The sequence below is a fragment of the Lepus europaeus genome, chromosome 8 (genome assembly GCF_033115175.1).
Source record: "Lepus europaeus isolate LE1 chromosome 8, mLepTim1.pri, whole genome shotgun sequence".
NCBI classification, from domain to species: domain Eukaryota; kingdom Metazoa; phylum Chordata; class Mammalia; order Lagomorpha; family Leporidae; genus Lepus; species Lepus europaeus.
Window position 1 is genome coordinate 109463199 of NC_084834.1, and position 17525 is coordinate 109480723.

A 17525-nucleotide genomic window follows, 5' to 3' on the forward strand; every position below is an offset into this window, starting at 1 on the left:
TTGTTTTTGAAAACCAAATCGGGGCCACACCTCAATGCTGATCATACCTCCCCAACCGGAAAAGTATGGCCTTCTGAGTCATGGGTAGTTGCTCGCGCTGAGCACTCTATCGCTTGGAGCTTCTCTAGGCAAATATTGCCAATTACTTCATTGTGTGTAGCCAGATGGCACAAAACTGATCATGTTCTTATCGGGCTGTATCAAGACCGCAGACTTCAGTCACTTAACCTGTAGGACTTGTTCCCTTTCTTGTTGCCAATGCCTGTCATTATTTTTATCCTCCCAGCCCTGACCTGGCTGATAGAGATCAGATGGTGACTGAATAGAAGCTGCCCCAGTCCTGGGTCCATGATGTACGCGTAAGTACTCGGTTTTCTCACTAAGGGCTGTCGGTGGGGACAGAAGTTTACCACTGCACTGCTGAGACGTGCAATGCAGATGCTGTCTGTTACAGATTGCTTTAAAATAAGTTCTGCATGTGTTTCGTCGTGTTTGAATTTTATTTCGTTGTTTTTTGAAAAATAATTTTTTTATATAAAAGGGGTTAATATATGGTCCTTTCTAAATAATAGCAATACAAATTACATAAGTAATAGGTTGACTTTATTATATTTAAAAACTTTGAAAAGCCCATGTTTCAAAGAATAACGTGTTAACATAGTTCATTTAATTTATTTCATGTTTAATAACATGGTTAACATTTTTATGCATGCATTCCATATAATCAAATTAAATTTTAGATGAGAGTCAATTAGAATTTGTGTTTTTAAAATGTAAAAAAACAAAAGTATAGTAACAATGGATTTATTGCAAATTTCATCTTATTGAAATGATTAAAATTAAAATACTTATATGTAAATATTTGTTAAATTAACAAAATATAGACTATGTGACATTTCTCATAATTGAGCATTGGTTAATTAATGAATTTAAGGTAAAGAAGGGTGTATACATATTTATTTATTTATTTATTATTATTTTTGACAGGCAGAGTGGACAGTGAGAGAGAGACGGAGAGAAAGGTCTTCCTTTTGCCGTTGGTTCACCCTCCAATGGCCGCCGCGGTAGCGCACTGTGGCCGGCGCACCACGCTGTTCCGATGGCAGGAGCCAGGTGCTCCTCCTGGTCTCCCATGGGGTGCAGGGCCCAAGCACTTGGGCCATCCTCCACTGCACTCCCTGGCCACAGCAGAGAGCTGGCCTGGAAGAGGGGCAACCGGGACAGAATGGGTGCCCCTACCAGGACTAGAACCCGGGTTTGCTGGCGCCGCAAGGCGGAGGATTAGCCTAGTGAGCCACGGCGCTGGCCATACATATTTATTTTTATGTAAATTTAGGCAACTGTCTTATAGGATAAGAAATGAATAGCTGATCACTGCTTGGCCTTTTGACTAAGATCAAGTGCAGAAATGAGTAGTTGATATTTGATGAGTGACTTCATTCAAACTCCTGCTTGGTTTTAACTTGTTTCTCAAAGAGATTCTTAATCTCAATGAATTTCTCACTAGTTCTGCGCTGACTGATGTTTCAGACTTAATCACAGTCTTGTGATAATCTCCAATTGTTCAGTCATTTGCTTTTTGTCTTCAATTAAATAAAATACTTTAAGCCTGTAGGCTCTGACACTCTTAAATGATGAGTGTTCTTGCTCTCTCTAGTTTACTTTCGAGTAACAGTATGAGACTGAGGAAGACAGTGTTTTTTTTGTTTGTTTGTTTGTTTGTTTTGTTTTGTTTTGTTTTGTTTTGTTTTTTTGACAGGCAGAGTGGACAGAGAGAGAGAGAGACAGAGAGAAAGGTCTTCCTTTTGCCGTTGGTTCACCCTCCAATGGCAGCCGCGGCTGGCGCGCTGTGGCCAACGCACCGCGCTGATCCGATGGCAGGAGCCAGGTGCTTATCCTGGTCTCCCATGCGGGTGCAGGGCCCAAGCACTTGGGCCATCCTCCACTGCACTCCCTGGCCACAGCAGAGAGCTGGCCTGGAAGAGGGGCAACCGGGACAGAATCCGGTGCCCCAACCGGGACTAGAACCCGGTGTGCCAGCGCCGCAAGGTGGAAGATTAGCCTAGTGAGCCACGGCGCTGGCCAGGCAGTGCATTTTACACATAGAGATTTTCCTAGTGACCTTTTACAATATCGTCATATATCATGCTACCTGTACTTGTTAAATATGAGAGTATGTACTTATTATTTATCAAGACAGAACAAAACAAAATATGCAATTGAAAAAACTCATTTTTATCTTTAATAAAGATTCATATAAAATATTATACCAAATTCAGTTTTTAAAAAATTAGCAAAGAATTTGTTCTCTCATACCCATTTATTTCAAAAGTTTGGGGCATGATTTTTTTGTTTGTTTGTTTTTAACAGGTAGAGTTAGACAGTGAGAGAGACAGAGACAGAGAGCAAGGTTTTCTTTCCGTTGGTTCACCCCCCAAATGGCCACTATGGCCAGTGCGCTGTGCCGATCTGAAGCCATGAGCCAGGTGCTTCCTCCTGGTCTCCCATGCGGGTGCAGGGGCCCAAGCACTTGGGCCATCTTCCACTGCCTTCCCGGGCCACAGCAGAGAGCTGGACTGCAAGAGGAGCAACCGGAACTAGAACCCGGGGCCCCAACCGGTATTAGAACCCGGAGTGCAGGTACTGCAGGTGGAGGATTAGCCAAGTGAGTCGCGGTGCCAGGGGCATGACTTATTAAAATTTATTTACTTTTTACTTTTCATTTTTACTTGAAAGTCAGAGGGATAGAGATAAAGAGATGGGGAGGCCGGCGCCGTGGCTTAACAGGCTAATCCTCCACCTTGCAGCGCTGGCACACCGGGTTCTAGTCCTGGTTGGGGCACCAGATTCTATCCCGGTTGCCCCTCTTCCAGGGCAGCTCTCTGCTATGGCCCAGGAGTGCAGAGGAGGATGGCCCAAGTCCTTGGGCCCTGCACCCGCATGGGACACCAGGAGAAGCACCTGGCTCCTGGCTTTGGATCAGCGAGATGCGCCGGCCACAGTGGCCATTGGAGGGTGAACCAACGGCAAAAAGGAAGACCTTTCTCTCTGTCTCTCTCTCTCTCTCACTATTCACTCTGCCTGTCAAAAAAAAAAAAAAAAAAGAGAGAGAGAGAGAGAGATGGGGAGACAAAGAAAGAGAGCTTTTCTGATTCACTCCCCAAATTCCCACAAGAGCCAGGGCTGGGCCACATGGGTGAGAGAGATTCATGTACATTAGTCATCACTTCTTTCTCCCAGACTGTGCATTAACAGGAAGCTGAATCAGAAGTGGAGCAGCTAAGATTCCAACCAGGTGCTCCCACACAGCATCTAACCAGTGTGCCAACCATCTGTCCCATGGTGTGACTTTTTTATCAGCCTGGTTCTCTTCTTCCAAATTTATATCATCTCTACTCACTCACATTTATACTCTTAAATTTCCTTACAGATATATGAAATTTCTATATTGAGGCATTGTCAACTTTAATTCAGAGTATGGTTTTGAGGATTTTCAGGATCCCTTCTAATAAGATCCTAGACTAGTATCATATTTAACACGGAAGGTTGGAGGGTTCATTGAATTCATTAGTAAAAGCTTTTTACCAAAGCAATCTGGGATCACAAGAATGAATAAGTCTTTCTCATTGTGGTGAAGTAGAAAGAGAGCATCATGATATTTGGATGTGTTCTATACTCAGCTTTAGACTCACTTGTTTGGACTTGTCACTTACCTATCAAGACTAAACCTCTATCTATAAAATGTGCAGAGTTTACAGAGAACTAAACGAGGTAGGAGATCTTGTCATTGTCAGTGTATCATAGAATCATTTTTGTGAGTAAGCATGAAGCTATTTTTGGCTTATTAATTATTTTATTTATTTGGGCATTACTAATTTTTGCTTTATTCTTTGCTATATTTAAGTGGAATTGAAATAGTACCTGACAATAATTTTGTTATATTGTTACTACATCTCAAGTTCTAAGTATTATATTGAGGAGTTGTTGTTTTGGATATATGAGTATTCCCTGTTGCTATAGGTTATGGAAAATATTTTTAGACTATTGCACTAGAGAATCCTAAAGTCCTTCTGAATGCTTAATTCTATGATTTCAAACAATCAATAGCTAATCGATATGGAGAACATTAAGACACTTGGTAATCTTTTATATTATCCCAAGAGTAGATTATTAATCTTGGTTTACTGATCCCTTTATTTGGTGCTCTATACAAGTGAGGCAGAGATAAGAGAGATGGTTACCAGCTAGTAGGTAAAACCAAGAGGTCACACTCCGATGACACAATCTGATAAATATGAAAAAAGAAGTATTACTCTGGAGCTACCCACTCAATCTCAGAAAAGCTTTCATGAATATGTGATGATTGAGAGAGGAGGAAGTATTTAAAGAAGAAAGGACATATTCTAGGATCAAAGGACTTAACACTTCCAAAAGTCATGAGGCTTGAAATACACTCCCCAATAGATTCTGGAAATTGTCAGATGAAACTGATGTGATTGACAAGTGATTGATCTGCCTATGAACATCCTTTTGTTGCAGATTAAAGTCTCTGAACTTTATTATGAGAGTTGAGTAAAAATATGGGCAGGATGGAGAAATAATGAGATTCACAATTTGGAACCACTGAGAACAGCGCACTCTGGTCACTCCATTGCCATCTGGGTCCAGTTAAAGAACACAATGAAGTGAAGGGCAGGGAGACGCTCAGGCACACGCTGATTCTCCTGCCTACAGCCAATGCTCCCACCCACATTTGGTTAAGCCTTCTAGTCTAAAGTCAAATTCTGATAGAAGTTACTACGAAATTTGTCTCTTACCATTACATCTTAATTATTCCTGTCATCCTCTTCAATCTTGCATCACACACCGTGTAGTGTATATTTCTGTTGACATTTCTCTACCTGGATGTTAATTATTTGTTTTCAATTATGTTTCCACTGTTCAACAGAGAGCTCTCTGCATTCCAAAGACATTGTCTGTCCCACAGTGGACTCTCAATATTTGTGTGTTGACTTAGGATCACAAATGAGTAAAACCAAAGGACAGATGCTAAGAAAAGAGGAAAGGCCAGGAGTAAATAAAAATGTCCAGTTTACTCTTTACAAATCTATTAAGGAAGGTCCGTAAGCAATCTGAGACACAGTAATTCAGAAAGTAAACAAAAAGCTAGAGGGTGGAGAGAGTTTATGCCAAGTAAATTTATGTCATGATGCTAATGGAGATTTATTGTTGATGAGATGAAAATGCTAGATAAGTGCTCAGAATAGGTTTTAAAGCTGCATTGATCCACCAGTTCAACAAATACTTATACTAGCTTATACTGTACTAGTAAGCATCATACACACTTAAATAGATACAAATATGCATCTATTACAAGTGCACCTGTATGTTGTGTGTATATATCCTGTATGTACACATATATCTCTCAGATACACAGAAACAAACATAGACATAAACAGATATGAGAAAACAAACATGATCACTACTTTTACTGTGTTTGCAATCTCAAAAAACAGGCATAACAAATAGACATGAATTATCAGTATGATAAGTATGAGGTAAATTTATTGAACTGCTAGCTATTAAAATGTTTAAAATTTATTTATTTTTATTTGAAATGAAGAGAGAGAGAGAATCTTTCATCTGCTGATTCACTCTCCAAATGCTTGAAGCAGCCAGGGCTGGACCCAGCTGAAGCAGGAGCTCAGAAGTCTTTCTGGGTTTCCCAAGTGGATGGCAGAGACCCAAGTGATTGATGCATCATCTGTTGTTACCAGGAAGCATATTAACAGGAAGTTGGATCAGATTAGAGGTGGGAGAAAAAGCTCAGGGACTCCACTAAGGGATGTGGGTGTCTCAAGTGATGGCCTAATCTACTGCACCACCATGCCCACCCCACTGTTAGCTTTTTTAAAAAGTAGCTATTAAGTTTATATCATAACATTTTATGATCTATTTTTCTTTATTGGAAAATAAATGAAGCTCAAATTTGTGAAATGTGTTTTGAAAACATTTAATACTGAGAGAGTTCCCCACTATGCTTTAGAGAAGACAGGTGAAGCTGTAAATAGAATCTTAACTCTACAAAGATCTTTTTTTTAAATATTTTTATTTATTTATTTGAGATGTAGAGTTAGAGTGACAGGGATAGACAGAGAGAGGTCTTCCATCCACTGGTTCACTCCCCAAATGGACACAACAGCCAGAGCTGCGCCAATCAGAAGTCAGGAGATTCTTTCAGGTCTCCTGCATGGGTGCAGAAGCCTAAGCACCTGGGCTATTTTCTACTGCTTTCCCAGGTCATAGCAGATAGCTGTATCAGAAAAGGAGAAGCCTGGACTAAAACTGGAACCCATATGGAATGCTGGCACAGCAGGAGGAGGCTTAACCTTCTGTGCCACAGCACCGGCTCCTACAAAGAGTTTAACACTAGGAAAATGGGCTGATTTTTGGCCTCGCATATAAAATGCCCATGTCCCACGTCAAAATGCCTTGTTTGATACTTAGCGCTGCTTCTGATTTTAGCTTCCTGCTAATGAAGATGCTGAGAGGCAGCAATAAAGACTCAAGTGGTTGGGGCCTCGCTACCCATATGGGAGACCTGGACTGAATTCCTACTTTCCAGCTTTGGCCTGCATATGTTGGGCATTTGGGAAGAAAACCAGTGGATCAGAGCTCTCCCTCTCTCTATCTCTCTGCCTCTCAACTAAATATATTAAAGTTTTTTTTTTTTAACATGGGAAGGTTGCATGAAAATCAATATCTTGATCAAGAAAATAGTCTATCTTTAAAAGGGATATTTTATCTCTGTAATATCATCAATATCATGTCTTTGGAGTACCATGGAGTTAGGTGGTTGGCATGATAGATGTATATTTAGGGACAATCACAAGAAAGATTCTACACTCTTGAATGGCATAATCATGACAAGTCTTCATTATTTGTTTTGAAGCATTATAAACTCTTTGCAGTTCAGGAACACTCACTTTCAAAATTGGCAGTCAAAATCCAAGTCAAAGACAAATTAGAGATGTTTAGAACAGATGGCTGTTCTGGATTCTATGCATCGTGTTTTCCAGTAGTGTCAGAACAAAACTTTGGTCCCACTTGTTCCCTGTAGTTGCCAATATTTAAAATGTATTAATTTGTCTAACTTTGTAGCAAAGTGTTTTAAATTTTGTAATTAATTTTTTATTATTGCTCAAAATTTGAAAACAAGCTCCTTTGAGACATTCAACAATTTGTAAAACTTTGCCAAGACAGCAACCCATATCTTAGACATCTTATATAAAATAAAATTTAACTAGTTTAAAATATGATTTTAAAAAATATAATCTACAAGTGCATATGATGAAATATCCCCTTTTATAGTTTAAAATTATATAATACTGGCAAGTTCATATGGCTCAAATTTATAAAGTTTTATTTTTCTTGAATAAAATATGTGGAACATCTATGACAATCTATAGGATACATGGTTTTTAAAAACTAAATATCAAGAAAAAAATCCCATGTACTTCTAAAATATGATACCATAGATACTGAAATATCAGTCAATTTTAAACTCAGTCCAATAGATGAATAATAAAGAACAAGTTGGCAAGAATTTACTGATTTACTGCTAAAAAATAGAAAAGAAAATCAGTGCAAAACAAAGTGTAAGGATGTGTTTAGATACTGATGCAAAAAAAAATGAAAAAAAAAAATCCAGTTAATCATTTGTTCTAGAAAGTGTCAAACAACTGGCTTAACTCATGCATCTTTCCCTTTTACAACAATTGACAATTTCTTATTCTTAGCTCTGTACTTCTTTTTATAATCAGCCAAATAAACTTGAACACAAAGGAAGACCTAAAATGGATGAGGCTTTCATTGTAATATATCAGTGTTAAATCACAAGAGAAGCAATATAAACAAAGCAAAAATGTCAACAGTTTTATCTTGATAAAGGCTTTTTCAAGAATAGATTAAAAATCACGTTATTTTTGTTGCTCCCTTTTTCACATTGAACTCATTATTTCAGTCTCATGCCTAAACCTGAGCAGACTGTGGAGACCTATTGAGTATTGAATTTGACGTATTAGCATAGATTCCGCCTCGAAACTGCATCAGCTTCAGCGCCAGTGAATCATCTTTGCTCTCCTGTCTACTAAATCGGTGAGAAGTTTCGTGCCACATTTTGACCCTCTGCCTGCCTTTCTCTTCCTCTTATCATTCCTCTTTCGACTAATCATTGCTCTCCGTGGTGATCCCTGGTCCCTGATTTTAGATCAGTTTCCAACCTCAATCTTCAATTGTTTCAGATGGTGCTGGCCACCATTTCTACTAGGTAAAGGAAAGATCAATTCTTTTATCTTTTACATAGCTTATGAATCATATCACTATATTTAAATTATTAACTTTCAGGATATTGCATTGAGCTATGCTGGGATATTATCACATGAAGTGGTTAAGACAAGTTTCTTAACCTTTTTACAGAAGGAGCAGAATAATTTCAGTAAAATTAACTCAAGAAATGTGTCTTTTTACAGGAGTACACAGACTTAGACTTGTTGCCTTTCATGATTTACTCATTTTTGGGCAACTAATTCTTGCTTAGGACTTCTTCTATGTTTCTTACTCCTTGGCCTAATGAGAGCAGAAACAACTTAGCTGGTGTTTACTATTTCTTCAAAAGTAACAAAACCATTAATTTCTTCTTGTTTAATTCATTTAACTGCTCAGCCATCATCTTCCTCTTGTTGACATTAGTTTTAAATAGAATATTAAACACTGTTTGTAACTCAATTGTGGCAACACGGAATATATGGCTTCTTAGGTGTTTTCTTCTTTATTCACAAACTTATAGACTTTGAGTCCATTTTTTATTAATGTTGCTTCTATTTGAAATGTGGGGGTTTATTTCCCTTGACTCTCTTTGGGCCCTTCATTATCAAGGAATTTGGATGAGTAAGGTGGTTGCAATTTATAATCAGAGAATATAGTATAGCCAAGTGTTACTATATTCTTACTTCACTGCTCATCTTAAACAGGTTTTTGACGTCGGTAAGCTAGAGTTCATACTTAAGCATCACGCTGCATTCCTTCATTAAAAAAAGAGTCAGGAGCTCAGACAGCATTAAAATATCTGAATCTCTAAACTAATAAGAATTACATGTTCTACATTCATGATTGTCTTGCTGGAAGTGATTTGATTAATTTTGAGATATTTATTTACATTCAAACAGTCTTGTTTTAAGAGTTGTTTTAGGCTCTTGGAACTGCTTTTCTACTTGCATTATGTATTGTTTGTACTTTAGAATAAATGACATAAACATTATTTACAATGGAATCTACTGATTAGACTTGAATTTCTTTTATTCATATGCTAATGTCTAGGAAACTAATATTGCATGTATGATGTTGAACTGTTTAACTGTATAAGACAAACTACATGGAAGTTAGATCCGAAATCACAAAGTGTACTTAATGTAATAGGGCTGTTATTACACTTATAGTTATGAAATAAGCTTTTTTCCTGGCTGTAATTCTTTTTCAGAGCTTCTTCATATGGCAACATGTAGTAATATAATAATTTTATTAATGAGTTTTTAAACAAATGTAGAAGTACATTTCTTTTGACACATTTATGAAAATAAAAGCATCCATCAGAATATGAAATACAATAATAGAACCCTGAGTATCATACAAAATTTAATGTTTACACTGCTTAAACTGTCCACACAGTCTGTAAGCTTTATTTGAAGGCTCAGAAGTTATAATCCAATTAAAGAAGTTACACAACGTGTCTTTTTACATTTCTGAGTACTAAGCGTTCTTACTATACCAATTTATTAAGTACCAATGTACTACCTAATACATACTCAGACCCTCAAAGTTAAAAAATGGTAATTTGAAAAAGTTATGTATCTTATGAAATATTATTTGGTTTTCATGTTTTTTTTTTTAGTAATTGTCAATGATAAGACAACTCAACATCTGAGGGGAAAATTCCAAGCATGAGATGCTCTGTAACTTCCTTGTCCATGGTAGTCTAACCTACTCATTACCTCTCACACAGGGCTCTTCAGAAATGTGACAGAAAGATTCTGGGACATGTTAATTTTGTTTATTTGACATGCAGATTATATGAGTTGTAAATGAGAACATTGTTGATGTCCTTTATCTAGGACATTTATATCTTAATCATAGCTCCTCCCTCTGAAGTGGATTGCAAAATATCACTGAAATACAAACGTTTGTACCAGAAAATCATACAGGAAGCTAAGTGAAGGTGGCTGGCTGCTTATTGAAAACAGTTGCATTTTAAAAACACACATTTAACACTAAATTAAACACTAAATACGTTATTTATCTTGACAGAAATTGCATAATAATAGCAATTCTGTTTGGTAGTTGTGAAGCTTCATATATATATATATATATATATACACACACACACACACATATATATATATATACATATACGTATGTATGACAAAGCAAAGCTAGTATTTATTACATGCCTAAATTCTATTCAAATCTATTGCAACTAGTAGCATCCTGTTTAACCATATAGCCTTTGAATGGAAGACAAAATATTGATTTGTTTTTCAGAATAGCATGCCAAAAGTATTCAAATCAATGCATATTCAAAACATTTTCCATAAAAGAATATGTTTAACAGTTTATGAATTCTTTTTCAGTATTTTTCAGAATTTGATTTTTGTCTCCTGAGATATTCTCCCAAACTCAGTAACAAATTACAGAATTTGATTTTTTTAAAAAAGATTCATTTTTACTTATTTGAAAGGCAGTGTTACAGAGAGAGGTAGATGCAGAGAGAGAGAAAGAGAGAAAGAGAGAGAGAGCTCTTCTACCTTCTGCTTCACTCCCCAAGTGGCTCCAATAACCATGGTTGGGCCAGGCCAAAGCCAGGAGCTCCAGGTCTCTCACATGGGTACAGGGGCCCAAGCACTTGGGTCATCCTTTACTGCTTTCCCAGGTGCATTAGGAGGGAGTTGGATCGGAAGTGGAGCCGCGAGGACTCAAATCGGCACCGATATGGCATGCCAGCCCTGCGAGGCCAGGGCTTTAACCCGCTGTGCCACAAACATAGGCCCCCCAGAATTTGATTTCTTAAGCATCACTTTTCTGGGTGCCAGATGAGGATGGGTAAAACTGTTTTGAGAAAAATAATTGGATTTGAGTTAAAAAATCATCTTGAAGTCCTTGGCATATCTAATACCATTTTTTAAAAAGTTGACGTGAGATGTATGGATTCACTTATCTCAGTGTGTCCAGGGGAGGTGAGATTTGATAGGCACTTTTCTGTTACGTAGCATTTTTCTTAAGTCAGTATTTCAAAATGCAATTCCTGAGATCTCTTTTGGGAAAGAAATTAAACTTCTTTCCTGTTACCTGGTCAGAAGGTTCAAACCCAATGGATTAGTCCTGCAGTTCTCCTTCCTATGTTAAATGGCATGTATTACTATTTATCCCAGAGCTTAAGAAGACAAAATAGAACTGCAGACCAGGAGTTCTTGATTAGATTCTAGGAATAAATGATGGTGGTTCTAGATTGTCATGTGTCAAATATGGATTTATGTCCCCTTTGTCTGTGTGACCTTCTGTCAAGTTGTTATCCTGACATTCATGTGACTCATAGTCACAGCTGTAATTTTCCAAGTCAACAAGATTGTCTAAGTCACTGCCTCATAGAAAAGTACAAGAGGTGGAAGCCAAACTTCTGCTCTTCAGGAGACTGAAGTCCTGCCAGAGAAGTAAACTTGGTACACATAAGGATAAAAATAAAGGAGCGTGCAATCCAGGACTGCACATTGTGATAGAGTATGAAGTACAAGTAGCCAGGGCAGAAGCACATTAATAATGTGTCAAGATGTTCACATTAGGCCAGTGCCACAGTTCAATAGGCTAATCCTCCGCCTTGCGGAGCCGGCACACCGGGTTCTGGTCCCGGTCGGGGCACCGATCCTGTCCCGGTTGCCCCTCTTCCAGGCCAGCTCTCTTCTGTGGCCCGGGAAGGCAGTGGAGGATGGCCCAAGTGCTTGGGCCCTGCACCCCATGGGAGACCAGAATAAGTATCTGGCTCCTGCCTTTGGATCAGCGCGGTGCGCTGGCTGCAGCCGCCATTGGAGGGTGAACCAACGGCAAAAGGAAGACCTTTCTCTCTGTCTCTCTCTCTCTCTCTCTCACTGTCCACTTTGCCTGTCAAAAAAAAAAAAAAAAAAGATGTTCAGATCATCCTAGGCAGTACTTATATAATTTGTATGACCTTTGTCTATATGGTATCCCTGTTTCTACTGGGTATCTCTAAAATCTTACATTTACTATTTTTTAAAAATATTTAGAAATGTGATGCAATACTATATGTTTACATACTTATTCTTTAATGAACTTTATATGCTATAATATCAGCCAGATTTCTAAAGCTGATTTTCACACTCACAACCCATTTTGGGGATCATGGGAGATTATTGAGCATGTCCCTTGGGACTGCTCTCTTCTTTGCCCACTAGTTTTATCTCACTGGCTTATCTAGTACCTGAACTTGACAAGCTCCTACTCACCTGCCATGTGCTGCCTCATCTGCTTGTGTGGCTCCTTTCAATTTCAGATAATTACACAATCCTTCAGTTCTTCGTTTAAATGCTCTTTTCTTTTTTTTTTAAATTAAACTTTTATTTAATGAATATAAATTTCCAAAGTACAGCTTATGAGTTACAATGGCTTCCCCCTCCCAAAACTTCCCTCCCACCCACAACCCTCCCCTTTCCCGCTCCCTCTCCCCTTCCAATCACATCATGATTCATTTTCAATTCTCTTTATATACTCTTTTCTAATCCATGGTCACTGCTCTAGAGAAGATTTCTCTCTTCTAGACAAACAAGAGCACCTTCCATTTCTCTCACCATTTTTTATCATAATAATTATATGCATGTTTCTATGGCATTTTTACTCCCTAGACTATAAAGTCTTATGAGTCTTTCTGGCTAACCACTCCATCCATAACCAATGAAATTTTTCTATAAATATTAAAAATATTTTTGAGACACCATAGACAGGGAGAGGAGAAGATAGACAGACACATAGAGAGAGCTCACATCTTCAGGCTCACTCCTCAAATGACCACAACAGCTGGGGCCAAAGCTGGGAGCCAGGAAGTCAACACAGGTCTCCCATGTGGGTAGCAGGAACCCAATCACTTGAGCCATCACTGTTGTCTCTCAGAGTCTACATTAGCTGGAAGCTGGAGTCAAGAGCTGGAGCTAGGAATAAAACCCAGGCTCCTCATTATGAGACCTGTGCTCTTATCCACTAAACACCCACACTCAATAACTACTTTTTAAAATTAATATATAAATGTCAGAATTTTGTATAAAATAGACAAATAGAAATGGTCCAATTAGTTTCCTTTTTAATATGCTTAAAATAAGCAGGTGGATCTATTTCATGTTTTTGATCAAAAACTTTATTTGAGATATGTATGGGAAGGGTACATCAGTAAGAGGTGTTACTTGGAACCTTGTTTTGGACAGTTTACCAGTTGCCTTTTATCCCAAAGTTGTTGTAACCTGCTGTGATATGATGCTTCGAGAAAAACATGAGGTTATAAAAAGGGTTCAGAATTAAACTTTTAATTCATTTAAAAAAATTAATATATAAATGTCAGAATTCTCTACCAAGCCTAAAAGTAATGACCTATTTTGAAATATTTGCTAGAAATACATTCTTATTAACATAGGAGACATGAGTAATAGATGCTTCCAAATTGCATAGAATACGGACAGAAAGTTTCTCTTTCTATACACAGGACTTGGACACCCAAACCTGGATATTAAGTTCCTTCCCTTTGACATTCAAGATAAACGAAAAATAAAAATTTCTAATTACAAGTTTCCAATCTCCTTTTGAAAAGCTGACAGATTTCCTTTACTGGAAACTAGAGATAAGTGATTTTTTTCTGCCTCCTTGGTATTATTTAGCCTGTGGAAATGGAATGACTTAAGCCTTGCCAAACAAGTCACCTAGTGGGAAAAAGATCCTAGTTGAGGAATCGTAACACACACACACAAAATAGCAAACAAAATATAAATGGGTGTCCAAGGAACTTACCACATAGGGACAGACCCCACCAAGATATTTGATACAGAAGAAAACTAGCTCTCCTTTGCTTATATTTGTGTGACTCATTCTATTGGCACTTTGACTAACCAATACTATATTTTAATTCTTTCATTGGAGCTCATCCAGACTAATAACATGTTGGCAACTCTGGAAGAGGTAGCATAGTAATGGTATGTTATGTCCTTCCTGGTATAAACTCCAAGATTAAATACACTGCAACATTCTTTTAGTTGTCATGTATGGCTTCAGTATTTTAAACACACACAAATTTTCTTTTGATCTACTTCATTTCCTATTACCACATTGTTTTATTTATTTTATTTCACTGTCAACCACTATATTGAGCTATTGTTAGCATTCAGAAAGCTGTAAATATTTATGTATAGAGTTTGGATATAAGTATACAACTGTGTGATCATTACCACAGTCAGGGTCATAAAGTGATCCACCATCTCCCCAGTGTTTCCTTTCATCTCCTTTATTTCTTTCCATTTTAAAACTATATTTAAATATTTTATTTTTGTAGTAAGAGTATTTAACATAAGATTTAACCTCTTAAGAAACTTTGAAGTACACAGCATGCTGTTAACTGTATGCCCAGCAGTTATAAAGTAAATCTGCAGAAATTATCCATCTTGCATAACTTAGACCATTTGACCTTCGTCTCCCCATGATCACGTTCTTCCTGTCCCTGGTAACTATTATTCCACTGTCTGGTTCTATTGGTTTGGTTATTTTGATTTATCATAAAAGGGAATAATTCTGTATTTGTCTTTCGATTTCTGGCTTATTTTAGAGCTTAATGTCCATCAGGTTTATCCATGTTGTCACAAATGGTGGCATTTCCTTGTTTTCTAATGAATAATAGTCCACTGTATGTATATATCATATTTTCTTGATCCATTTATCTATCAATAGACAGATTGCTTCTGTATCTTGACTATTATGAAAAATGTTACATTGAACATGGAATGTAAATAACTCAGAAATTCTAACTTCAATTTCTTTGGATATGTTTCCAGAAGTCACATTGCCAGACTAACTAGTAATTCTATTGCAAAATTTTTTTTGTGGGACATAAACTCCATATTGTTTTCCATAGTGGCTGTACCAGTATACATTTCCATCAACAGTGTACATTTGATTTGCATTTCCCTGATAATAAATAATTCTGAGCACTTATTGTCCTTGTGTTGGCAATTGGTATGTATTCTTTGGTAAAATGTCTGTTCATGTCCTTTCCCCATTTTCAAATTTTATTTATTTATTTGAGAGATTAAAAAAAGTATAATTGGATGCCCAATTTTCTCCACATCATTTATTAAACAGACTATCCTTTCTGTGCTGTGTATTCATGGCACCCTTGTCACAGATTGCTTGGTGTGCATTTATTTATGATATCCCTATTCTATTGCTTTGGTATATATGTCAATTCTCAAGCAAGTATCATGTTGTTTTGATTACTTTATCTTTTCTATTATGAAATCAGGTAGTGTGATACTTCTAGGTTTTTTTTTTTTTCTCTCTCTCAGAATTGCTTTGCCTGTCTGGATCTGTTGTAGTTCCATATGAATTTAAGTCTACTTGTTTTTATCCTGTGAGAAATGCCATTAGGATTTTGATAGGGAGTACATTGAATCTATAGATCACTTTGGATAGCACCGAAACATTAACAATATTAATTCTTTGAATTCACAAGATGGATAGCTTTCTGTTTATTGGTATAGTCTTTAATTTCTTTTATCAATATTCTACAGTTTCCAATGTACAAAACTTTCACTTCCTTGGTTAAATTTATGGCTTGGTATTTTGTTCTTTTTGATGCTATCATAAATGGGATTGTTTTGTTAATTACTTTTTCAGATGGATACTAGATAGTGTATAAAAAGCGAGTGATTTTGTATGTTGACTTTTTATCCTGAAGTGTTAATATATTCATTTGTTTAATTCTAACAGTTTTTGGGAGTGTTTAAGGTTTTCTGCATGAAAGATCATGTCATTGACAAACAATTTTACTTCTTCCTTTCTAAGTCAGATACCTGTTATTTATCTTTCTAGCTAAGATTTCCAGAATTTTGTTGAATAGAAGAGGCAAGGATGAGCATCCTTGCTTGCTCTGAATTTTAGACAGCATTCTTTCCACTTTTTACCAATCATCATGATGTTAGCCACGCACTATTCACAAATGGCCTTTACTTTGTTGAAGTAATTCTTTCTGTAAATTATTGAGAGCTTTTATCATGAACGGATGCTGAATATAGTCAATTTATTTTCTACATATATAGATAGTCTTGTCATGTTTGTCCTTCATTCTATTAATACAGTGTACCGCACTGGTTGATTTATCCATGTGTAAACATTCTTGCATCCTAGGAATAAATATGACTTGTTCTTGGTTTATGATCCTTTTATAAGTGTTGCTGAATTTAGTTTCACTTCAATTTATTGGACCAAGACTCACAAATATATCATCTATTTTGACATGTCCTAATTTTTCTTTTTCCAATTTTAATAAGATGGGTCTCTCTCATTAACAAAATGGGATTTATTAAATAAGTTTTGGTTAATATCACTACTTAGTTTTAATATTTCCAGAAAAATCTGTTATTTTTACTCTGTGTTCATGGAGCAACTCTAGATCCCAAATGACCATTTCAGTTGCCTTCCTTTGGACCACTTTTGTATTTCTTAGCTTTTTCCTTGAGTGTAGTCAGCAGAATTATACATAGTATGCCAAGTGGTTGGTTTGTCTTTTATATTCATGGAATTTTTTCTCAATTGTACTTTACAGTAAATCTACTCAGTTAGTTATAAGGCTCTAGGAGTTTTGCCAAATATACAACTGTACAAATGCCAACACAACTAGAATATAGAATATATCCAGCACCCCAAAAAGTTACTTATCCTCATTGATAGTTAACACCATATTCCTCTCCTAGCTCCAAAGAACCATTGGTTTGATTTTTGTTCTATAGTTTTGCCTTTTCCAAAGTCTTATTGCTGAAAAGTAGTTTACTGCATGATAACACCACAATTTCTTTATCCATTCAGCAGCAGATAGATATGTGTGTTGTTTAAGCTTTGAATGAATCTTTTCATTTATTTATTTTTAAATATTTATTTATTTATTTGAAAGTTAGAGCTACACAAAGAGAGAAGGAGAAGCACAGAGAGAGAGAGAAAGAGAGAGAGATGAGAGAGCGATGAGAGATAGACGTCTTCCATCCATTGGTTCACTCCCCAATTGGCTGCAATGGCCGGAGCTGCACCAATCCGAAGCCAGGAGCCAGGAGCTTCCTCTGGGTCTCCCACATGGGTACAGGGGCCCAAGGGCTTGGGCCATTTTCTACTGCTTTACCAGACTAGAGCAGAAAGCTGGATCGGAATTGGAGCAGCTG

The 17525-nt window shown here is 37.0% G+C and overlaps 1 protein-coding gene across 1 annotated transcript in view; it reads left to right on the forward strand.

Moving 5' to 3' along the window:
* Window positions 1-279: 279 nt before the first annotated feature.
* Window positions 280-17525, forward strand: part of LOC133765714 (transmembrane protease serine 11F) — a 66222-nt gene continuing 48976 nt past the window's right edge. Inside the window, exon 1 of the mRNA XM_062199254.1 lies at window positions 280-359. Within this exon, the coding sequence (XP_062055238.1) occupies window positions 349-359 (11 nt within the window). The 5' untranslated portion in view covers window positions 280-348. The remainder of the gene's footprint in view (window positions 360-17525) is intronic.